Source organism: Hemitrygon akajei, chromosome 5, assembly GCF_048418815.1.
Source record: "Hemitrygon akajei chromosome 5, sHemAka1.3, whole genome shotgun sequence".
Lineage (NCBI taxonomy): Eukaryota > Metazoa > Chordata > Chondrichthyes > Myliobatiformes > Dasyatidae > Hemitrygon > Hemitrygon akajei.
The window spans coordinates 185,187,938-185,214,618 of NC_133128.1; the positions used below are offsets into that span (position 1 = coordinate 185,187,938).

Sequence of the window (26,681 nt, forward strand, 5' to 3'; positions counted from 1 at the left end):
GTGGCACAGCCTCAAGCTCCCACTGCTAAATTGGTCCACTCATACAATGGCTGCTCAGCTTTGACCCTGCTAATAATTAGTAAATTGATTGGTTCATCACTAACGTGTTGAGCTCCACTTGGCGGAAGAGATAGATAGATTTGCTTTCAATTGCAAAGACTGGCATTGCCTATGCTGAGCACTTTGCCTTCATCCTTACTCAGGCATTTTAAAATCCAACTTTGATCAATCAGTTACTTGTCCTGATCTCTCCCTTGCAGCAAGTGTCAATTTCTCTGGCAACTCCCTCAAGTATATTTAAGCATCACAAATTAGTCCGACTTTGACCAAAAAACAGACAGGAAAGGTTTTACTAAATTTAAAGTCCGCTCCTCGGAAATGCATCTTTTGCCATCTTTGATTCATTTCAACTCGAGTACTCTTGGAATGCAATTAAAATTCTCTTGAAATGAAGAGTGAAGTGAGGAAGAATATTGGAGACTTCCAAACTAGTTAAACCTTAGTTAAATTCAATAAAGCAGTAAGCCTCACAGCTCCACATACAATTGTTCAAAACCAGCTTTTTGCTAAAGTAAAATTAAGACTTCCTCAAATATTATAGTGACACAAAGTGCTGTTTTAGCAGTTCAATTTACTGTCATAAATATCTAACTAGTATACCTGCTTTGCTGGGTCTGAATGCTTGATGCTGCTTCAGTTGGGTCTGGATTGACTGGATCACTTGTAGCGCTGTCATCTTGAGCTGAACTTATTTCCAATTTCTCCAATTCTTTCACTCCTTCTGGTGAAGTTTCCATATTTTACCGAAGGGCCTCTGGATCCAGATTATCATTCAACTGCAGGGAACAAGTTTCACTCACTCAGATAATGCCATAGTTAACTGGTCACTACAAACATCACTGCTGTGCATACAGACCCAATTCAGTTCTTCAGCTAACAGATGTTAAAGCTATTCAACATGACGTTAAGTGCACTCTTTACATCAAATCTTCAGCAGTTGCCTTAGTAGCACGAGGTCTGGGCATTTAGGAATACTTAAACACTTGAAAGTCTGCAGATGCCGAAAATAACAAAGCAGCACAAAATCCTAAAGGAGCTCGGCAGGTTGGGCAGCATCCATGGAAAAAATAAATGGTCAACGTTTGTGCAGAGAACCTGCAAGACTCACTAACCAAATGAGAACGAAAAGTACAACTTCGCTGAGATTTGGCACTCCCAGCTGCTTCATTTGATTTAGTTCTTTATTGAACTTCAACCTGCTAATTGGGTTAACTATGCTATTCAAACATTAGAAATAGCAAATAACTAAATTTACAAAGTCCTTTTTTAAAAAAAATAAAAAATGCACATTTAGCTCAATGTTGGAGTGTTACAGATGTGTTGTGCCAAAAACTGACATTCACCAGTTCATCAGAACCAAGGGAAAGGATATACTTCGACAATAAGGCATAGGTGGTGGTGTGGTTCTACTGGCAAGAGATGGAGTTACATCTCAAGAGGTGTGACATAGGGTCAGAGAATGCTGAATCTTTGTGGGTGGATAAGAAACTGCAAGGGTTAAAAAAATTATGGGATTAATGGATTTAGGCCTTCAAACATGGGGATCTTATTGAAACCTACTGAATGTTGAAGGGATTAAATAGACCTGATTTGGAGAGGATGTTTCCTATGGTGGTGGGGGGGGGCGTCCAGAACTAGAGGGCACAGCCTCAAAAGTGAGGGATGACATTCTAGAATGAAGGATTTTTTTTAAACCAGAGATTGAATCTGTGGAATGCTCTGCCACAGACTGTGGGGAGGTCAAGTCCATAGGCAAATTCAGGGTCAAAGTTGATAGTTTTCTGATCAGTCAGGACAAAGGATATGACAAGACGACAGGTGTATGAGGCTCAGTGGGATCTGGGATCAGTCAATTGCAGCACAGACTTGATGGGTTGAATGACCTAATTCTGCTCCCATGTCTTATGACCTAGGACATGGCTTTTTGGGATACTGCTCAACTTAAACATCAAGATTTAATTTTTTAAAATGAGTATTTTTAAAATTTAGATGGAAATTGGAAAGAAAACCAATAGGAGAACTGGATAAGCAGGTAGCATTTCCTAATACGCTTGAGTAAATGTATACTGTGTGTTGTAGCTCTGCAGCAGGGTTCCTCAACCAGGGTTTCACAAGAGCCGGGATTGATAAACAAATTGTTTTTGAATTTTGTGTAGCGTTAGCACTTGCAGCAGTGGGCAGTGACTGAGAAGCCCCTTTGACAATCTCGTTAGATGTTTCTCAGCCCAGTATGGCAGGATCATTGGGGACCCAGCCATCCCAACCACAAGCTATTCCAGCTGCTACCATCCAGGAAGCGGTACCACAGCACAAAAGCCAGGACCAACAGGCTCTGAGGCAGCTTCTTCCACCAGGCCATCAGACTGATAAATTCACGTTGACTTCATGTACTCCCCATTACATTGACTGTTCTATTATTTTAAATTACTATGATTGCTCATTGCACATTTTGATGATGTAATAAAGATTTTTACTCCTCATGTGAAGGATGCAAGAAATAAAGTCAATTTAGTGACCATGTTTATTTCATTGAGTCTCAATTTTGATTCAAGATGGGGAGACTATTGGCAAGTGCTGTATTGCAGAGGAGAGGACAGTAGGCTGATGTGCTGTATTGCAGAGGAGAGGAAGACTGTAGGCTAGTGAATGTGAAGTGTGTTTCCCAAGCATTAAATGGACTCCCTCCCAAACTACATCCCCCAACTTCCCTTTAAATGGCACTGACTGAAATAGAGTGAACACATTTCTGGTGCAGTAGGAAACTGGGGGGGGGGGGGGGGAGGAGGAGAAAGAAGAAACTAACTCTAAAGGAATTTTAAAATGAACATGCTGTCTCAGTTGCTGGCCTGCCACTTGACTGTTAAAGATGATCCTGACATTTTCACACTACTTTCTTCAGAGGTGAAGATGTCAAAAACTTGGGAGATGAAGAAAAAGTTCTGGATGCTATGACAAAAAGGTCAACTTCATTAACCAGACTAGTTCATTCAAGGATGTTTAATTTTGTCTATGAAAACCTGGACAAAGAGCACACCATTCTCCCGCTACACACAGACACCTGGACAAAGAGCGCACCATTCTCCTGCTACACACAGAAATACCGTGTGGCTCAGCAGAGGAGGAGTTCTCAACAGGATGTTTGAGCTGAAAGGCAAATTGCAGGAGTACTTTCAAGAAAACAGTAAGCCACATTTTGCCAAGTGCTTTGAAAATGAAGATTGGATGTAGAAGCTAGCCTATTTAGACATTTTTCATCACATGAGTCTCTACAAGGCTCCAGAGAAATGTTTTAACTTCGAGACAAAATTCTTGGATTTAAAGACTGAATCTTTGGAAAAGTAATGCCACAAAAAGAAATCTTGAAATGTTTCCACTGTTGCTCGGGCTTGACAGTGAGGAAGGATAGAGTTGAATCTTATTGAAAACAACCTGGAAGAACTGCAGAACAAAATTCACAATATTTTCTCTCCCTTTCAACACAAGTGTTTGACTGGGCGAGAGACCCCTTCTCTGAATCTTCCGCTTAGCCCGAGAACTACTTTGAGAGAAGAGGAACACCTTTGAGCTGCAGACTGATCATAACACAAGATGAGATTTACTGACCTGCCCCTGGACTTATGAAAGTATCCTGAGAAAGAGCAAGCCTTTTCTTGTTTAAGAATCAAGAGTAAGGATAGAAAGAGTTTCATTTCAGTTAAAGGTGCAAACCATGTGTGCTCATCTCAAGTTTGAGCCACAATTGAGTATTTGTGCAGCAAAAAGGCAGATTTCACATGTTAGGGCTACATTTGAGCCTGATCATGTCACAGCAAGAAAATGTCTCCTCCCCCCCACAGTTTTGTACAAAATTGTGTCTGGGCCATTTCCCCCAACATTGGTTTAGCTTATGACTTAGTAACTTTACTATTCAATAAATGTTGTAAATAGCATTAAAATCAATTTACCACCTTTATTTAAATTGAAAATATCAAGCCTACCTTTAGAAAAATTAAATCCCATTTTGGCTCAAGTTATCAGAAATTTATTATATTTGCCTCAAGTTTAATGTGTATGAAAGGGAAGATTAATTTCAAGGAAAAACCAAGCTTAATACCTGCTTCTACCCCCCCCCCTCCCAGTCAGATAAAAATTTATTCTCTACAAGAGCACTGACAATTATGTTGTCTTATTATCTACAACTTACTGATCACACATTACTGTACCATGAGCTGTAGATAGAATATTTTTTAATGTGGAGGTTCTGAGACCGCAAGGTTATTTCAAGGGTTCTTTCAGGGGAAAAGGGGGAAAGAAAGGCTGCTCTGTAGTGGATGCCAGTAACATTAAAAAGATCACGGCAATGACATTTTTTTCTTCTTTCATTTTTTTTTAAAAAAACCACAGGAGATCAATGCAGTGTTGAGGGAACACACCCTCAATAACAGTTTCCAATTAAAATCAACTTACTAGATTGTATACTGATAGTCCTTCGGCAGAGTGTTAACATCCTAGAATTCCATATCTGGTGTTGCTGTTAATGTCACAGCCCATATCTGGTGTTAATGCTCTTTTAGGACTTGCATTAAATATCAATCTGCTCAGATCCAAAACAAAGGGAAAAGCCTCCAATTTAAATACTTACCCCTGGTTTTTAGCCCTCCAAACAGATTCATAGAAATATTTCCCTCACACCAAATAATTTTATTTTGGCCACATGATTTTTTTAAAACTACAGGCATTTTCACAATTTAATCTTATTTGCCCTAGTTAGATAGATAGATACTTTATTCATCTATCTCATTAAAAAATATGATATGTATCTAAATCACTATCTCAAAAAGCATTAATAATAGCTTTTAAAAAGTTCTTAAGTCCTGGCGGTAGAATTGTAAAGCCTAATGGCATTGGGGAGTATTGACCTCTTCATCCTGTCTGAGGAGCATTGCATCGATAGTAACCTGTCGCTGAAACTGCTTCTCTCTCTGGATGGTGCTATGTAGAGGATGTTCAGAGTTTTCCATAATTGACTGTAGCCTACTCAGCGCCCTTCGCTCAGCTACCGATGTTAAACTCTCCAGTACTTTGCCCACGACAGAGCCCGCCTTCCTTACCAGCTTATTAAGACGTGAGGCGTCCCTCTTCTTTTAAGTTTAAGATACTGGTGTATCAGTATTTTCAGAGCACCAGTTTGCTATTAGAAATTTTGTTAACCTAGATATTTCACCAATTTATATAGTTTAATATTTGAATTTATATCAAATCTGTACAATTTTTTTTGAACTTCAGCTTAAGTTGCAAAGAGACCAAGGTTCCTTCAAAGCAACTGTTCAGTGCTAAGCTCTGCAAAATCAGTTTCCTCTGGTCAATACTATCCAGGTTCTCCAATTGATGACTCAGTATGTAGTCAGATTTTTGTCAAAGCATGGTTAACAATTGTTACATCTTTGCAACAAATCCCCAATGGCTCCTTTCTTTCAAGTTCACAATGTTGCAAATTTTCAAAAGAAAGTCTCTCCATACATTTCCATGTTCACTAGCAAAATTGTGAAGTACCGTAGATTCTGGACTACAGAGCGCACCTGATTAAAAGCCGCTGGCTCTAATTTTAGAAATAAAATCAATTTTTTAATTGTAAAGGCCGCACCGCTACTTTTAAATATACATACGTATCGGTAACACAAATTACGTTGCATATACTTTTTTACTGAACAGCACGAACAACATTCCAATATCTCCTAGCGACTGGTAAAAATATATATACTGCGAGCCTTTAACTTAAAAGCAGCGTTTTCGCTCGGGTCTAACGCGCTTGCGTAACGCGATCGGGTCTAATCGGGTCTGACGCGCTCGGGTCTTGCTTTTCTTCGAGTATTTTCCATGTTGATGAGGGCGAGTACAAATGACTGATTTACAATAATTTAATTGTGAAAGTGCGCTTGATTTATCGTACAATTTCATTGGACCTCTGTGAACTACTCATCAATTTTATTGGTCTACTGTTACGAGGCAAAATGTTTACGAGGCGGCATGAAAAAAAAACCATGTATTAGCCGCTTCGGATTAAAAATGTTCAAAATGTGGGGAAAAAAGTAGCGGCTTATAATCCGGAATCTACGGTATTCAGTTTTGCTCACCACTTCAGAGCAATTGTATTCAAAATCCCGAGTAGAAATGAAAAACTTGCCTTCTTTCAAATTATTTTGTGGGTGCCAGGGCGAGTGCAATAATTCCTTCACAATGAACTTTGGCTACTGAAGTTTGTGGCAGGACTCAAATTTGCAACACAACTTAAAAGCAAGATCCATGAAGAGCCATGTTAATCCCTTCATGCTTTAACCCTTACTGTGCTGCAATATCATTGTCTTTTCTACCTTCAGTGTTTGCCTCTTGCCCATTTAGTTTTCCCTCTTCAGTCTTTGATTTACACAACTTAATGCAGTGCATAAATAAAAATCAGACTCCTCAACCATACTACTTTATGACAAAAGCAATGCTGGAAAAGTAATTACCTGAAGTTAAAGTTATTTCACTGGCACAGAAATATTGCCAGACCAATGAATCAAAATAGGTCAGATGAAAAAATAGCCCATTTAAAATATTACAGCAAATCTTATGCATAAAGCTGTTGTGAAGGATCTTTTTGACTTGTGAAGCATTTTCACCATTTAAGATCTTTCATAAATTGGTAGATGATATAAACTTCTCAAAGGAGCCATTGTGGCCAGTCATTGACAACATTCACTCCCTCCCACACCAACTAAGCTGCCTTCAGCCCACCCCTAAAATTTCAGTTTCTGGAGTGCTGCTTCCCAGGATTACACATTTAACTGTTCCAACTGCTCCAAGAACACCTGCATGAAAAGTCACTCAGCTTGAGGCACTGAAGAAATTAGCGCAAGACTTGAAAGGTTGACAAAAATAAACAGGATTAAAGCAAGAACACAATTTTAATCCAAACAGAAGAAAGTATCAATGCATGAATAAGCCTCCAATGCCAACCCAATTCTTAGACAAGATAAAACAATCAAAACTTGAAAACATTGCAATTTCCCCTTGCCACGTGCAGAAGCTGCATACAGTTCGAGAAAAGATGGAGCAATTACTCCATTTCCTCACATTCTGTTAGTGTTCTTTCTTCATTGAAAAAGAGGAAGATAGAAAGGAAATACTGGAAACTTAGCAAATCAACCATCATCTAAGAGAAATAGGATTACTGCTGCAAATCAGAGCCTTCATACATAAAAGCTGAAAGAATAGTGCACAAGACCCCAAGACAAGCAGATGGCCCAGTCTGGTTCACCAATCATGACAGTACCTTTCCCTTCCCCACCCACCCTAGTCCCACTATGGTCTTCTTCCTGCACCCTTCCATGCCCTAGCTAATCAAGAAGCCATTGCCACTATAATATACCAAACAACTAGGCCTCCACAGCTGCCTGTGATAAGAAAGTTTATAATTCACCCTCCTCTGGCTAAAGAAATTTCTCTATCTCTTCAAATGGACACCCCCCCTCCAGACTCTCCCACCATGGGAAACATCCTTTCCACATCTACTGTCTAGGCCATTCAACATTTGCAAAGCTTCAATGAGATTCTCCCACCACCCACCCCACCCCCCACAAACATCCTTCAAAATTCCAGTGAAAACAGACATCCATCAAATGTTCCTCATACAAGGATACGTTCATTCCCAGAATCATCCTTATGAGCTTCCTTCGAATCCTTTCCAATGCTAGCACATGTTTTCATAGATTAGGAGCCCAAAACTATTCACAGTACTCAGGCTGAGACCTCACCAGTGCCTACAAAGCCTCAGCATCACATCCTTACTCTTGTATTCAAGACCTCTTGAAATGAATGCTAACATGGCATTTGCCTTCCTCACCACCAACTCAAACTACAAGTAAACTTTGAGGGTGTTCTGCACAAGGACTCCCAAGTCCCTTTGCATCACAGATTCCTGGATTTTGTCCCCATTTAGAAAATAGTCCACACATTTATTTCTACTACCAAAGTGCATGACCATGCATTTTCCAACACTATTTCATTTGCCACTTTCTTGCCCATTCTCCTAATCTGTCCAAGACCTTCTGCAGCCTACCAGTTTCCCCAACACTACCTGCCCCTCCACCAATTCGCACATCTGCAAACTTGGCAAAGCCATCCCTTTAGATTATATTAGATTCAACTTTGTCATTGTGCCGAGTACAGATACAAAGCCAATGAAATGCAATTAGCATCTAACCAGAAGTGCAAAATAAGTGTTATTTACAAAATAACTGCAAATAAAAAGTGCTACAGCATACAAATATAGAAGTATGAGACAGTACAATATGGGTGCAATACTGCTTAGTGCTGTGATCGGAGGTCCAGCCTGAGAAGAAGCTCTTCCTGAGCCTGCTGGTGCTGGAGCGGAGGCTGCTGTATTGCCTACTGGATGGGAGGCGAGTAAAAAGTCCAAGGTTCGGGTGAATGTTTTTTTTCGCCCTGCCCAGGCAGCGTTTATAGATGTTCTCAATAGTGGGCAATGGGGTGCCAATAATTTCATCTACATCATTGACACAGCACAAAAGCTGTTTGAGACTGACCCTTGCAGGACACCACCAGTTACTGGCAGCCAACCAGTAAGGGATCTTTTATTCCCACTCTGCCCCTTACTAATCAGCTAATGCTCCAACCATGCCAGCAACTTTCCTGGGCTCTTAACTTGATAAGCAGCCTCATGTGTGGCACCTTGTCAAAGGCCCTCTGAAAGTCCAAATATACAACATCCACTGCATCCCCTTTATCTATCCTACTTAGGATCTCCTCAGAATTCCAACAGATTTGTCAGGTAAGATTTTACCTCAAGGAAACCATGCTGACTTTGTACCATCTTGTCCTGTGTCATCAAGTACTCCATAAGCTCATCCTCAATTGACTCCAACATCTTCCCAACCACAGAGGTCAGGCTGAATTGTCCATTTTCTTTGTTGCCTTCCTCCTTTCTTAAACAGGAGAGTGACATTCGCAATTTTCCAGTCCTCCAGCTCCATGCCAGATTCCAACAATTTTTGAAAGATCATTACTAATGCTTCCATAATCTCTACTGCTACCCCTTTCAGAACCTGTTCATCTTCATGGATGACTCACGTACCCTTGTCTTTCAGCTTTATGCCATATTCTCCCTTGTAACAGTAACTGCATTCACTTCTCTTCCCCTACACCCTTCAACTGGTACACTGCTAGTGTCTTCCAGTAAAGGACTGATGCAAAAACACTCATTAAGTTCATCTGTCATCTCCTTGTCCCCCATATTTCTCTGGCGTAATTTCTAGAAGTCGAATATACACTTTAAAATATATACTTGAAAGCTTTTCTATCCACCGATATTGTTGCTAGCTTGTTTTCATTTCTTTTCCCTCCATGATTCTTTTAATAGCTTTGTAGGCCTTTGAAAGCTTCCTAATCCTCTATCTTCCCACTGATTTTTGCTTTGTTGCATGTCCTCTTGTTTTTACATTAGCTTTGACTTCCCTCATCAGTCATGGTTGAACTACTTTGCCATTTGAGTATTTCTTCATTTTTGATTACATCTATCCTACACCTTCATTTTCCCCAGCAAAATCTCTGCCAGCATCTCCTTCCAACTTACTGGCCAGCTCCACTCATACCACTAGTTTCCATTAATTAGTCCAGTGAAATACTGCTACCTCAGACTTTACTTCCTCCCTATCAAATTTCAAATTGAACTCAATCCTGTTGTGATCACCACCTCTCAAAGGTTCTTTTACCTCAAACTCACCAATCACCTGCAGTTCATTAAACACCTAATCGAGTATACTGTAGCTGATCCCCTAGCAGAGTCAATGACAAACTGCTCTAAAAAGCCAACTTGTAGGCAAACTCCCTCTCAAGATCCATTACCAACCTGATTTTCCCAATTTAATTGCATGCAAATCTCTCCTGACCATCATAACATTGGCTTTTTTGACACCTTTTCCATTTCCCCATTTTATCTGTAGTCTACATCCCCGCTTTTGTTTAGAGGCTTATTTTTGTTTAGAGGCTTATATATAAAACCACTATCCGGGTTCTTTTACCCTTGCAGGTTCTTAATTCAACTCAACATCTTCCAATCCAATATCACATATTCCCAATATTTGATGCCATTCTTTACCAGCACAACCATGCCACCCCCTCTGTCTGCCTTCCTATCCCTTCAATGCAATGAGTGACTGAACATTCAGTTCCCAACTACGACTATTCTTCAGCCATGATTCAGTGATGGCCACAACATCATACCTGGCAATCTGAGGAAGTGCAAAAAGAATTTCCACCTTGTTTCTCAAAATCAGTGCATTGAGAAATGATATTGAGTATTGTAGTTGTTACCCCTTTGACTCTCCATTGTTAATGCACGCTCCCTACTGGCTGCAGTTTTTTGTCTTGTCTGCCTGCCCACCATCCACCCCAAGTCCCTTCACTCCAGATACAAATACCTAAGGAGTACATTTGATTGTTTGTCAGTAGATTACCTCAGCTTCCTATAATAGGTTAAAGTTTGAAAGAAAACAAAAAATAGGAATAGTGAAATAGAGCTGTAGGGAATGCCAAGTAGGTCATGCCATGCCAATGAAGAGAAACAGCCAAAGTTGCTGATTAATAACCTACAGAAAACTGGTTAGTCTGATACAAAACAATGATTTGCCTGAAGATTTTAAACTCAGATTTCAGAAGGTTGCACCATTCTCAAACATAGGATGCGGATTCTCAAGCCAAAGTTGGTCATGCTCTGACGGATCTATGGACTGATGTCAACTGAAAGATAGAGATTATAGGCATGTCTGGGTCACCCCTGCAGACTGATAGCAGGTGCAGGGCAGAACATTCTCCTCCCAACCAGCTGCTTCCAAAGTTTTCTGATCACAAGTAACTGATGCCATTCTTACCAAGAGTCACTCCACAGTGCATTTCAGTTTTCGCTGTTATTAAGACATTGCCCCATTGGTGGTCACTGCACAAAACAAACCTGCAATAGTTCTACAAGCACAAACAAGAGAAAATCTACAGATGCTGGAAATCCAAGAAACAGTGCTGGAGAAACTCAGCAGGCCAGGCAGCATCTATTGGGGGGGGGGGGGGGAGAGAGAGAATAAAAAGTACAGTTGATGTTTTGGGCTTAGACATTATTAAAGGGCAATGGGCGAGCATTTTAAAGGAATGAATGTTGAGTGAGAGACATTACTACCAAAACAGTGGTTGAAAACTAGTCCAGTTCATAGATAAAGCCCTCCCACCATTGAGCATATTTACATGGAGCACTATCATAGGAAAACAGCATTAACCAAGGACCCAAGTTATTACTTATTACCTTTTTGTATTTGCACAGTCATTGTTTTCCCACTTGGCATGATGTTTTTCATCAATTCTACTGTATTTCTTGCCATTTACTATGAAAGCACACAAAATCAATCTGGGGGGGATAGTATGATAATAAAGTTTACTTTGAACTTTGCAAGTGTCCAGGAGCTGCATGCTTTCATTAGGGTGAAGGGCAAGTCTTACATGTTGAGGGTACCTTGGGATGACAAGGCTCTGGTCAAGGTAAATTAGGTTGGACAAGTGTATCCCTGATGCCTATAGGAATATAATACAGTTAAGGAAATTGAGAGGGCAAAGAATGTACGAGATGGAACTGTTAAGTAAGGTTAAGAACCTCAATAGGTTATACATGTGGAGAAGGGAGAGTATAGGTTTCCTTCAAGTTCATTGTCTTGACCTGTAGAAGGGTGCGATTTTTAAATGAATATTTGTCCTTGCTGCTCAGGAGATTGGGGAAACAAGTGGGGATATTTGAGAACATTTGCATTAACAGAAGCATTGCAGCCTTACAGCACATCAAGGTGGATAATCCCCAGGGCCTGACTCAGGTGCAGGAGGCTAGAGGAAACTGCAGAGACTCAGATGGGCTTCAGTTACTGGTGAAGTTCCTGAAAACTGGAATGTGGCCAGTGGTGTTCCATTGTTTAAGGGTAGTAAAGACAAGCTAATCAGCCTGATATCAATAGTGGGGACATGACTGCAGGGAATTTGAGGTACTGGATCTACCAGCAAGTGGAAAGGTGTGTGATAAGGAAGAGTTAGCATGGCTTTGAGAGAGAAGTTGTACTTGATGAACATTTTGAAGAGTTAATCACTAAAGCAAAGTTAGATCAGCAGATGTTGTCTATTTTGATTTGGAAGGTCATTTACGAAGTACCACATGGTAGGTTGGGAAGGTTAGTTCACAGAATCCAGAGTGAGCCAATTACTTGCACTCAGAACTATCTGTTGCAAGAAGAGGGTGGGAATCAATATCCTTTCCTTGGAAAGGAGACTGGTCACTAGCATTGAAGGAGTCAGTTATAGAAAGAATTTGAGTGCAAGTGCACAAGATTGATCTATTTTTAGTTTACATGAAATTTAGAAATTGTTTAGTGAATGATATCAGATTACAGGGAGATTTTAATCAGTTGAGCGGCAAATGAATTTCAGTGCAGTTATGAGATGATGCATTTTGGAAAGGCAAAGATGTTTAAGACATGTACTATAAATGGTAAAGCATCAATGTGTAATGCAACAGTTGAGAAGGAGAAACTAAATTCCAATGTGTCAGTATTAGTATTTCAGTGGAATAAAGGAAATTGCAATGGCTTGAGAGGGGAAGTGGCCAAAGTTGATTGGAAAGGGACTCTAGTAGGAAAGACAGAGCAGAAATGACAAGAGTTTTTGTGAAAAATGAGGGAAGTACAAGACAGATATATTCCAAATAAGAAATTTTCAAAGGGAAGAAGGACACTACCACAGCTAACAAGCAAAGTCAGCACCTAAGTAAAAGCAAAAGAGGGCATACAAGGAAGCCAAAGCTAGTGGGAAGATAGAGGATTGGAAAGCTTTTTAAAAACTTGAAAGAAATAAAGTCATTACAAAAGAAAAGATGAATTATGAAGGGAAGCTGGCAACTAACAAAGATACCAAAAGTTTTTCTTTTAAAGTAGATATAGGACCAATTGAAAATGACACTGGAGATATTGTAATGAGACACAGATGGTAGAGGAACTGAATGTGTATTTTGCATTAGTCTTCACGGTGGAAGACATCTGCAGTATACCGAACATTCAAGAGTGTCAGGGAAGTGAGGTTTGTGCAGTGAAAATTATGACTGAGAAGGTGCTCAGGAAGCTTAATGGTCTGAGGGTAGATAAATCTCCTGGACCTGATGGAATGCACCCTTGGGTTCTGGAGGAAGTAGCTGGAGAGATTGCTGAGGCATTAATATTGATCTTTCAATATATAGATTTCTGGCACTGTACTGGATGAGTGGAAAACTGCAAATGTTACTCTGCTATTTAAGGGTAGGAGGCAGCAGAAAGGAAACTATAGACCTGTTAGCCTGACACAAATGGTTGGATTCAATTGTTAGGGATGAGATTACATAGTACCTGGGGGCACATGACAAGATAGGAAACCATGCTGGCTTTGACATGAAAGGAAAAATCTGCCAACACTACATTGATTGGCCTCATCTCAAACAATATTGAGGTGGCCTACAGGGAAGAAATCTATCTGACAGTGGTGTCAAGAAAACAAGTTCTCCCTCAATGTCACAAAAACAATGGTGCTGGTTGTGGATTACAGAAGAAATGGAGATGGGCTAACCCCTATTGACATCAATGGATCTGGGGTTGAGAGAGCATCCACATCACTGGGGGCCTCATGGTCTTGTACACACCAGCTGTGTGGTGAAAAAGGCACAACAGCGCCTCTTACATCTCAGGAGGAAGTTTGCTATGGGGTCCCCAAATCCTGAGAATTTTCTACAGGGGCACAATTGAGAGCATCCTGACTGGCTGCATCACCGCCTGGTATGGGAACTGTACCTCCCTTAATCACAGGACTCTGCAGAGAGTGGTGTGGGCAAGCCCAGCACATCTGTAGATGTGAACTTCCCATGATTCAGGATATTTACAAGGACAGGTGTGTAAAAAGGGCCCATAGGATCATTGTGGTTGGGATGGTTTGGGTCCTCAATCTATTCCAGCTGCTACAATCCTGGAAGCAGTACTGCAGTCGAAAAAAGCCAGGACCAACAGGCTCCGGGGGACAGCTTCTTCCAACAGGCCACCAGATTGATGAACTCATGCTGATTTGAGTGTAAATCATTGACTGTTCCATTTATTATAAATTACAAATTAATCTCCATCTAAATGTGCAATAATAGTAAAGATTTTTATTCATTTATGTAAAGGATTAGGAAATAGTCAATTCAATTCTGCAATTTTTGAAGAAATTACAAGCAGGGTAGACAAAGGAGATGCAGTGGATGTAGTATACTTGAGATTACAAGAAGGCCTTTGACAAGGTGCAACACACGAGGCTGCTTAGCAATACAAGAGCCCATGGAATTATAGGGAAGTTACTAGCATGGGTGGAGCATTGGCTGGTCAGCAGAAAACAGTGGAAATAAAGGGATCCTACTCTGGCTGGCTGCCGGCTACCAGTGGCGTTCCACAGGAGTCAGTGCTTTTTTACGATGTATGTCAATGACTTGGACTACTGTATTAATGGATTTGTGGCTAAATTTGCTGATGATACAGAGATAGGTGGAGGAGTGGGTTGTGCTGAGGAAACAAGAGCCTGTTGGAGAGTGTTTAGGGGAATGGGCAAAGAAGTGGCAAATGAAATACAGTGTTGGAAAGTGTATGGTCATGCACTTTGGTGGAAGAAATAAACGGGCAGACTATTTAGATGGGGAGAGAATTCAAAATGCAGAGATGCAAAGGTTCTTGGGAGTCCCTAGAGGTGGCATGTTGGCATTCATTTCTAGAGGTACAGAATACAAGAGCAGGGATGTGATGTTGAGGCTCTGAAGGGCACTTGGGGAGACCACACATGGAGTACTGTGTGCAGTTTTGGGCTCCTTTAAGAATGGATATACTGACATTGGAGAAGGCTCTCAAGAATCTTCTCTGAATGATTCCAGGAAAGAAGCATTCCAAATGTTAAAAGGCCTGAACAGATTAGATATGGCAAAGTTATTCCCATGGTAGGGGAGTCTAGGCCTAGAGGGTACGACTTGAGGATTGAATGGCATCCATTTAGAACAGATACAGAAAAGTTACCTTAGTCAGAGGGTGGTAAATCTGTGGAATTGGTTGCTTCATCGGCTATGGAGGCCAAGTCATTGGGTGCACTTAAGGCAGAGATAGATAGGCTCTTGATCAGTCAGGGCATCAAAGGGTATGGAGTGAAGGCAGGGGAGTGGGGATGACTAAGAATTGGATCAGCTCATGATTGGATGGAGCAGCAGGCTTGATGGGCCAAATGGCCTACTTCTGCTTCTACATCTTATGGTCTTATTAATCAGCACCTGGAAAGGTACATGGAGGGACAGGGCTGAGAACAGAGGTTCCGAATCTTTATGCCATGGAGTCTTACCATTTATTGAGGGGTCTGTGGATCCCACTGTAGGAACCCCTGGCTTAGAGAGATATGTGCAGAATGCAGGAAATTGGAGTTACCTGACTAGGCACTGGTTAGCAGGCACTCATTAGGCTGAAGGATCTGTATCCATGCTGTATTGCTGTGACCAAGTTAATCCAATACTTGAAATATCATTATTTTGTTCATGAATACAATACTACTCCCACCAAGACTACTAAATTTTGTATAAAACAACCTGATGAAAGGCTAATCATTTGGAAAAATATACCCTTGTGCAATTAACATTTAAAATACAACCTATAACCTGCTCAAAGTTGACTGCACACTTTGCCAAGTTGTTGAATCATATATGAAATTACAAAATATCTAATCTGTAGGAGACCAGATTTCTTTTATATAAAAGGGATTGCATTTAGTAGAGTAGAATGCCCACCTTTTAATTCCGTGTTCGCAAGGGAATGCTCCCAATTAGGACAGAGCATGGGAATTCACAACAAGTTGAACTGAAGTGTGGAAGAACAAAATGCTCAAATTATGATGAATCGAACCAGGGAGATACAAGGTGGCTAAGGCACCATTGTGGAATGCTTGATAATACAAGAGAAATATAGTATAGAAGGTGGTACACTAGGATGTCACTGCTTGCAGAAACTTAATGACAGTTAAAGTTCAAAGTTATTAAAGTACACCACCAAATACAGCTTTGAGATTGCAGGTATGCTTCATAAATCCATAGAATAACCATAATCAATGAGACGCACCAATTTGGGCATTCAGGGGGTGTGCCAGAGAAACCGCGGATACAAAAATAAGCGATAGGGAACATGAGATGAAGAGCCCTTGAGTGAGTCCAGAGGTTGTGGGAACAGTTCAGTGATGGGGCAGTGAAATTACCCCCTCTGGTTTGAGAGCCTGATGAAGGATAATAACTGCTCTCAAGTCTGGTGGGAAGAGTTCTGATAGCAGCAAAAAGAGCATGTGTTGGGTGGCGAGGTCCTTGATGGATGCTGTTTCACAATACTAGCATTTCATGTAGATGTGCTCAATGGTGAGGAAAGCTTCACCTGCAATTGTCTGAGCTGTGATGAACAGAGAGGACAGAAGGCAAGGCCCTCCTCTCTGCTACTTCCCCAAACAAGTTAGTTTATTGCTAGGAGGGCAAAATGAAAGTTAGGAAATAGCCTGAAACTCAGAATGATAGCAGAGGCAAAATCTCAGCTTTTCACAAGGAATCTTTGAATATGCATTCCAAATTATGCAACCTGTAATATGACAGGCCATGCTGGATAGTATTGACCAGATGGGTTCACTGAGCCAGTGGCTGAATAAAATTGTCTAAATTTCTGATTTGTATTATGACAGCAGCAAATAGTTAATAGATAATGACAAAGTACATAGCCACAGATGGGGGGTTCTTATTGTCACTGCTGCTAATGTGTATATTAAACAATAACCTGCAGTTAGCACAATATTTCAGTCACAGGCTCCTCCTGTAAAGGAAAAGCCACCAGTGAATTCCCCAGAACGTCTCAAAAAGTACCTGTATCAAACAGCCAGAGGAAGTAGTACTACTGGAAAACCTAACTATAGGCCATACCTGTTCACACTCCCATTTAGATTTTGTCTGAAATGCTTAAAAGCCACACAACTGACATGAAGACAAGCTAGGTTTAAGACTTTGCTACTTTTAACTCACATGTGGGGCTCTAGGTCTTTGAAGCCTTCAATGCCGAATGCAATGTTGGGAAGTCTTGCAGGTCAATATAGTCGAGTTTAAATATTCCATACAAGCTCATGCCAGAATTCTGGGATGATGCACATATAGGCAAGTAGCTTCTTGTTACTTCAGTCTGCTCCTTAATGCCAGTATTTAGGGATAGCATTAAGTGTCATGGTTTCTCGTGCCCCACAAACGACCAGGAGACGCAAAAGATTCTTCAAGAAGTATTAAACTTTAATTTGCAAATCAAAGCTGAGACAGTCATTGAGCTTAGTCGACGATTGAGCTGGTAGGCGCTTCAGATCCCTCCAGACTAAGACTAATAGGCACTGGAGAAGTTTTTTCCTACTGCGATCACTTTGCTTAACAGTTAACTGCCGGTTAACTGACGGCTAACTATTATTTGGATTGCACTACCTGTATGAATAATTACATTTTCATTTATATTTATCATTATTGTTATGAGCAGAGAGACAACATCTGCTGGAAGTAAATTCCTTGTATGTGCATAGGTACTTGGCGATTAAAGTCTGATTCTGATTGCCCACCGATCCTTGTACATAGCATTTTATAGCAATCTCCTGCTTTAGTTGCATTAGCATATCCAATCAGTCTACAGTTGTGCATCACAAGTACATCCGCCACTATTGTTTCTACCCATTGTCTTAATCCTGTTCTAATCTACATCTCTTAGCTACCTCTCATTAACACACCATTGTCTTCTACATTCTTAAGATTTCATTCTCCTGATAAATTGGAAACGTGCATAGCAAATAGCAAACTCAAAGCTGACTACATGATCTACATCTTAGCTACCTCTCATTAACACCCCATTATCTTCTACATTCTTAAGATTTCATTCTCCTGATAAATTGGAAACGTGCATAGCAAATAGCAAGTTCAAAGCTGACTACATAGTTTTGGTTACACAGCAAACAATGCAACTTTCAAGTTTCTAGAATTTCTTTTCACAAGACTAAGCAAACTATTCCTAATATTAATTTAGAATGTGCCAAAAGGGCCACATCTTAGCTGAAGTTGGTTGACAAGGTTTTTGTATTATAAACCCACCACCCTACATCACATGAAGCACACTGGAATGCGATGACAAGAACCTGCAGAACCCCAAATTTGCCATTATGAAGTTTGAATATTCTTTATTCAATTCGTAGCATAATATGCCCAAATAACATGAACTCCAACACATCCTATATTCCTATTCATTGATTTATTTATTTTTTTAAAAAACCTCTACAGGCAACACCACCTAGTTAAAATGCAGTGAAAAAATTCAGATCAGCCTTTGATTTTTTGATTTGATTTTTTTTAAATCAAAGATTTTAGCCTTTGTAGTTACAAGTACAGGAAACCTGTTCCAATATAGGAACCCCGAGGCCATCGCATGGCATGTAATTGTGATAAGCTTGACAGGTAGGCTTCAGATGTTTACCCTCTTGAGGGTAGAACCCCTAGTACAACTACTAATCCAATGAAGTGCAACATAATGACATGATGAAGGCCAATATGTGAAATGCCTTTTTCACCACCCTGTCTACTTGTATGTTCCTTTTCAGCCAACTGTACACACTGAACATTCTTCTGTTCCACACTGGCCAGTGCCCTGCCTTTCATTGTACAAGTTCTATCTGGCTTTTACTCCCTCATACTTATCTAATTTGTAATCTATTTACCATTCCTCAGCTCATCTCGTTAGCTAGAGAAGCTCTTAGCAATTTTGCAACCAGCTTCACTACAACAAGATCCCCTAATTTAGTATCATTCAACCTTAAGCTGTTCCCTGTCCATTTGTTTGAAAATCATTAATGTAATGAATGAATAATAGATGTCCCAGCACTGACACCTGGAGCACCTCACTAGTCACAAGCCTCTACAGAATTTACCTTCAACCTCACTTTCTGCCTCAAGGCAACTCTGAATCCAATGCAACAGCCTTCAGGATGAAGACCTTGTTAAAGATCTACATAGTCTATGTAGATGAAATAACACAGTCAGACCTTCACTGATCTCAGAGTAAACTCGCGAGATTTCAGACGACCTCCCACACAGAAAACCGTGATTATTCTTGATTAGGCCTTGACTAACCAAGTGAGGCTAGATTATGTCACCTAGTTTGCTCCTGCATCTTTCCTTAGAATTGAATAAGACTTTCTGGGCTGCTTTCATGGCCTGCTCTTGCTACTTTTAAGATTAGCCACCCTGCAATTTTGAGGACTTCCACCAGTGACTAATGAATATGGAGAACCTAAAATGGGTTAGAGGAAGATGGAAGAGCACATTTCCATGCTGTTTCTATGCCTCTAAAAACACTAACTTTCAGAACAACCAAGGGAAAAAGTGTTTATAGCAGACCCAGGGATCTTAGCAAGCCAAGAACAGCTAAAACAAGAATTGTTTTATATATAGCTGCAAAAGTTAACAACTAGCTTCCTTCCAAATCACTGATGTTCATACACATTGTCCTCTTGCATTTAGGAAAGAAAATTTTGCAACTTTAAAACTTTAGTGGGCAAACTTTCCATTTTGTTACTTCAATGAGTTTACTTCAATGAGTTTTCATGTATGAGATTTTAAAATTAGTAAGTAGGAAAAGTTCCTTGTGGAAGAATTTAAACCAAATGCAAGTAATTTCATAAGAGTTGCAGGTCAAAAGAATACAATGCCCAAGAAACAATGTCTAAAAATATACTGCAGTGGAAAAAGAAAACAGCTTTGCTGGAGTAGTAAAGGCAAAATTGGGATTAGAACTGCCATAGCTAATGAAACAAGCTAAACTGATGAGCCCAATACTTAATTCTCTTGTAATTGATACCCAGCCTTATTAATGTTCTTAAACTTAGCTTCTGACTTAAATCAATTGCTCATCTTTCTCCTTCACAGCTAAGATTCACAGCTCCAACACCCTAATTCACACATGATAGGTGTTGCTTCTTTATCAGTGGGGAACGCAATGCCACGAACCTATAGAGAAAAACTGATAACTTATCTTTTCAGGTCTTTAACTATCAATTCAGGCTCCTTCTCTGGTGCTAACTATGGTATGACGGGACTGGTATCTTTATTACATTGTTAACAGCAATAATGAAAGTACTGAGGGGGAAAAGTGTCTGAAGTACCCACCCAAACAAGAAACTCCTGCATAGCCAAGATTTTCCAGAATCAGCAGAAAAAGGCAGATTGTCATAGTCTACATTGCATAGCAATACAGGTATCTTCCATGCAAGCTTTAGCATGTCAAAGCAAAAATATTGCAAGGTTGTTTGACTTAATATTTGACAATTGTTGTTTGAAATCTTATTTAGCAATAGATTACCACGAGTACTGAAAAGTTGTTAAAACAATTACTGCAGTGTTTATTCTGACTCTTAAAAGTACTACCACATTGTATCCCTCTTCAACTAGTTTCTTTAGAATTTCAAGAAAACTTGCTTATCCTTCATCTGAAGGAAGAAACCAAGTGTTACCACCTAAAGGTGACAAGAATATTAACTACACTATTAATATATTGTCCAGACTACTGATGCATTTCAGTACATTAAATATATTTTACCTTGGATATGTTTCTGCACTACTTAAGTCCCAGCAGAAAGCCCAAAAACTGATTTATATTAATATTCATAACTGATTTACAAGATGTTCTCACATTGTCATTCATTTCTTTGATGTTTTCTTCTGCTTTACAGATTCTGAAGAATAGAATCTCAGGTTGTATAGGGTATACATTTATATTAAATGGAACCATTGAATTTTAAAGTTATCTTAAGGTATTTATGAAACTGCACCAGCCTATTTAAATTTTTCTTTAAATACCAGACCCACAAAATCTTGTCATTACAAATCTGTTTGCTTCAATGTTCAAGCTATGCCATATTTTCCCCTTAATTTGGCCCAATATAGGGAGGGGGACACATACCCATTGTTAATCATTAAAAATGCATCAGTCTAAACAATACTAACGATGTACTCACTACACTGATAATTTATCAGTTGCTAAATTGGTTAACTAAACAACATGCACATGTCATTATTTAACAATTATCAACTGCAATTAAGCATTTTACAGGTGTTTAAAATAGACTGTTCCAGTATTGCCTGGAAGTTTAGAAGCCATTTCTTTTCATTTCTGGGGATGATCCACCTATATTAACAATGAAGAGCCCACTTTTAACATCTATAGCATCCTGCCTTAAGCAGCATTTAATCTGATTTGCCGTGCACCCTCAATTCCATAAACCTTCATAATTTGCAAAGACAGCACATTGAGAATTCACAGGTTTTGTGGACAATTTCAGTTTCAATCATTACAGATGTCATTCACCAATCCCCCCCTCCACACACAATGAAATTAGTGGCTTTTTTGCTTCTCCATAGCTACAATTTATTGTCAACACCAATCCAAACATCTGCAAACTAGTACAATTAATGCAAGCTCCCCTTTGGAAAACAATCACATTGCCCAATTTAGTGTCGCATCTTTAGTTGACATGCCAGAATCCAACACTATGTATTTCCAGAAACTTCTGCCCGTCACTTTGTTTGGAATTTGACTGCTCTTCCACATTTTAGAGTCTGAAATTGTTTCTCCCTTTATGTTCTATTAGCCCCCCTTCAATGAACATGGGCCAAACCCCAAATTATCACACCTCTATTTGGCTTAAAGGAAAAGAAAGTCTTCAGTACATCCCAACTTAGATACAATTGATATCCACTCTGCTATGTCCAAGTGTGGGCATGCTGGCTACAGGCATCTTCTTATGGAATTCATTTCATGGCCACATTTCCAAGTTGAACTGTTCTGATTATGAACAGCTTGAAAACTGAACCCTACAACTTCAGGTGTGGCTTATTGTTAACCTACTACTGCTCCTCTTGGCACACCAAAGACAGATTTTAAGCTTACTGAAAAAGCCTGAAGGAAAAAAAAATAAATCACAATATGTTGATTAGTATGAATATAGAGCACTACATGATATTCCCCTGCAGGTTTCTACAATGCTAACTCCAAGTTAACTAAAGCAGTTTTTAAGGGCAGAAATTAATTGTCAAAATTTGAATATTAAAAATTTGGCACAAATAGAATGGCCATGATTTGAATGAACCATATTGACTTTTTACTCAATTTAAAATTTGCACACATGAATGACTCATTGCGATTGAGCTCCAGAGAGGTACAGCTTTGTTAAAAATATCCTTTGGAAAGAATCATGCTTTTAATGCTACAAAATCTAAGTGTGTGGTTAGGTCATCTCTTACCCATCTCTGATTGAGGTTACCAAGAATGCAGATGAAGAAAAGGCAGTGGATGTTTGAACAAGACATTTGACAAGGTCTTACATAGGAAGCTGGTCAAGAAGGTTGTTAACTTGGCATTCAGGATGAGGTATTAAATTGCATTAAACATTGACTTTTAGGAAAAGCCAGAGTGTTAGTGTTACCTCTCTGAAGTCTTGCACTTAGTGTGTGCTGCAGAGATTGGTGTCGTGTCTCCTGTTTGACACAAGTTGGATGATAGTGTAGTTAACTGGATCAGTAAATTTGCTGATGATACCAAGATTGGGGGAGGTAGTGAACAAAGGACATAGCTGCAGTAGGATCTGGACCAGCTCAAAGAAATGGCAGAAAGAATTTAAGGTGTTACACTTTGGGAGCACAAACCAGGGTAGGATGTACTTTGGGGTAGGTCACTGAGAGGTGTGGTAGAACAGTGATCTGGGAATACAGAGCCACAACTCCTTCAAGGAGGCATCACAGGTAGATAGGGTTTTAAGATTTAATATGAAGGTCATTGCACCAAGTACAGGAGTTGTGATATCACTCATGGCCCAATTTGTAGTATTATGTGCAGTTCTGGTCACCTACCTACAGGAATGACATTAATAAGCTTTAGAGTACAAAATTTACAATGATGTCACCAGAACTTCAGGACCCAAGTCACTGGGAGTTTGGTAGATATGACGATTGAGGTATACAAAATTATGAGGGGTATAGAAAGGGCAAATACAAGCATGCATTTTCCACTGAAGTTGGGTAAAGCTAACTAGGTCATAGGTTAAGGTGAAAGGTGAAATTTGAGAAGATGGAGGATGTAGATTTGATTGCAACATTTAATTTCCATGGAACTGAAGTTTATAGTTGGTCCAGACCAATGGGGCTAGGCAGAATTACAATCTACATGGGCCAAAGAGTCTGCTTCAGTGCTATAATGCTCTACAAGAGCTGAGAAGCACTGGAGTTTGGGGAAAGTGCAAATAGATATTCTTAAAACATTGCAACAACCACAACTTAAATATAAACAGAATTAAAAATATTGCTATCAGCAAGTTAGAAACTTCCATTTCTGGAGATCCACAAGTTCCGTCTCTACCTGTGAGGATGATGGTCCGAATGGCACATTGGCACTTTAAAGTGGAATGGAAGCACGAGGCCTCTTCTGCAGGCATGGGATGAAAACATTTAAACCAAGTCCCCAATCTAGGGTTGACAGAACCCTTGGTTACAGGTAGGGGTCCACTGCACAAGGGGCTTGCAATCTTTTATTTAGAAGGACAGCGCAATATATATGAAATGTGGGGTGTCAAATGATTTGTCAATTGTTCCTTCCACAAAAGCTTGCATGATCAATTGTTTCCAACAAGTTTGATCTATTAAAGAGCAGCTCTGTATCAGAATACTTGGGTCCAGAAGAGGATTAGCAGCTCTTGTTATCAACCATGGCATAGCAATGGGATATGAACCAAAGGGATTGAGCTACATGATTGTATTTTTGATGGTCAGTGACAAAATGCCACAGCATTTTGCAACTAGAAAGCATACAATTGAAGATGTTGGCAGCTTGCAGCTTCTTAAGCCATTGTTTTAAAGCAAATTCTTACAATAGCGTTTGCATAGAATGATATTAGGATTTTAGCAAAATGTGCAAGAAGTCACAATTTCACCAAGTCTGTAGTAAGTATTAAAGCAAACAGATTACATGTTTCAAAAAGCTATGTTTAAAAATAGTAATTCTACATGGTAGGGTGAAGTAATAGTGATAACAAGTCAGTGATGCCAGTAATAGAGGAGCAATGAGGTTGCAATATAAATAGCACAAGCTTACCAAGTCCATCAGCATAACTGATTTCCCCCTCACCGTGAATTCAAAGAGCAGCTGTTAATCAAGACCATTATAATGGTGTTAAGACTCAACAAAACATACAACTGGTAACAATGGTCTAGTAAAGAACATGGGCCTGATGCAATGAAGATAACAAACATGGCCATTTATACTTATTGGTTCTGTCTTCCTACAAATGTACTTGTGTCTAAAATGAAAGTATGGAATCACTTCAGAATCAGTTACTGTTTGAAATATTAAACACCAAGCCCATCTTTCAAATCTCTGCCAGTTGTGAGCTCTAAGTATTAAAATTGCTCAAATAACAATATTAAAGAGCAGGCTCAAGGTATACAACTGCTCTGCAACCTGCTTTGTATTCACCACTATGTAACTACCTACGATTTGGTTTGAATCATTCAAGCACAGAACCACACTGTCACCATTATTACATTAAAATCATTTCAGCAGATGGAGTGCAAGGGGACACAGCTGGTGAAGCTATTGCCTCAAACCAAATACTCCAGTTCAATCCCAGCCTCTGGCACAGAGTTTACACAGAAATTGATAGAAATGTGGATACAAAACAATACAAAATGGGAGCTAGATTGCCAGGTCAAAGGTCTCCATTTCTGTATTGTACAACTGCAAATTTAAATTACTCACTTGCATGGCAGAGTTTACTTTTAAAAGGCAACTTCTTGCTGTGGCCAGTTTAAACTCAGTACACAATGCAATCAAGCCAAAGCCTTAAACGGAAGTAGCTTCTCATTGTGACACATAACACAAGGAAACCATTTCAGATAAAATGAACAAATGTCTTACTCCAGGGATTCACAGACCCTTTGCTTAATGGTATAGGTTCACAGCATTAAAAAAAAGGACAGGAAGGAAATTGAAAGGTTCATAGCCTCAAACAGCCAATTTGCTTCCTATCCTTTGGTCCATTAAAACTATGGTCCAGGAAGATGAAACTAGACCAGCATGACTATATGGGCCAAAGGATCTACTTTTGGGCTGTCATGCCTTATAACTCAAAGTTCAACTCTTTTTCCATGAAAAAAAACAAGGAATTGTAAATAACCCAAGTTTTGATAAACAAGGCAAGTCTTATAGAGAAAGATCTTATACAAAATTTAAATAAAAGTACTTGCTAGAATTTGTTTTTCCACTCAATATACTCAGAAGGGTAGTTATATAATGGTTATTTAAGAGGATTCCCCCATGCATTTCACCAAATTATTAACTGTCCATCCACTGTTGGTGATTAGCACAAAGATCAATAACAGAGCTTGCATACTGTAAGAGATGATGACATAAATGTAAGTGTCAGCCAAGTAGCAAAGCATTAATGAGTCAAAGGCTCCTGCCAGTGTTCTTATTGGGGCAGGTCCAGTTCTTAAAATAGTTCAATGTATTTTAAAGAACGCTGCCAATAAACACCATGCTGAACAAAGGCACTACCCCCACCCCAAGAAACCTTAGTAATTAGTAAAGGTGAACAAGTTACTATCACAACTTGAGACACTTTCTACGTTAATAAAGAAAATAAAGACCACCGCCCCTTTAAAATGGCAGCAGACGTTGTGACAGGTTCCCACCTGGGTGTAAGTGGTTCGGAAGCCCCTCTTCCCCCTACAATCTAAATATTGTCAAACCCGAAAGTAAAATAAAACTTCAGAAAGTTTTCACTTAGCACTTAGCCAATTACAAGTAAAAATGGAGTGCATTTGACCTAAAAGTAGTTGCTAATGTATTAAAGACACAGCTTTGGAAGAAAATAGCAAAATAACTCCAGAAAACAAAGCTGGCTTCGCTTTAAACACTATATTAAAATGGTATAGCTGTTAATCCAGTTGAAGCCATACCATATGATTCTAAACCAGCAATATTCTAGCCAACCCTATGTGTAAACGTCCTGCACCGATTAAAAGCCTCATAGATTAAAGCCTACAGCAACTAACTGGAAGTCCGCTCATACACCGCGTTAAACGTCTGAACATCAAATACAGTACCGAAATCCAAGGGTCTTGCTTTCAGCTCCCTGAAAAGCAAATGCCCCTAATATACTAACCTCAGACTGACGAGATGTGCAGTCTGACCAATCCCTCCTAGGAACTCCGCTAACTCCCGGTCCAATGAATGAACGCGAAGACCAGCTGCGGCTAGTGCAAATTAACAAGTGTCGCGATACGTAAGCAAAGATCTGACGCAACTCGGCCACTCCCTCACCTGCCCCAGTAACGAGCGGCTTATCAAGTGCAGTGAACCACTTCCCCAGAAATGCATCATCTTTGCTGCACGGTATAATATCAACAACAACAGAACCCGAAAATATATCGCTAC

The 26,681-nt window shown here is 39.7% G+C and overlaps 1 protein-coding gene across 1 annotated transcript in view; it reads right to left on the reverse strand.

Annotated features, from left to right (window-relative positions):
* grb14 (growth factor receptor-bound protein 14) overlaps positions 1 to 26,446 on the reverse strand; it is a 148,715-nt gene extending 122,269 nt beyond the window's left edge. Inside the window, exons 1-2 of the mRNA XM_073047430.1 lie at positions 26,410 to 26,446; positions 661 to 836 (exon numbers count right to left, since the gene is read on the reverse strand). Coding sequence (XP_072903531.1) covers positions 661 to 797 — 137 coding nt within the window. The 5' untranslated portion in view covers positions 798 to 836; positions 26,410 to 26,446. The remainder of the gene's footprint in view (positions 1 to 660; positions 837 to 26,409) is intronic.
* Positions 26,447 to 26,681: the final 235 nt, after the last annotated feature.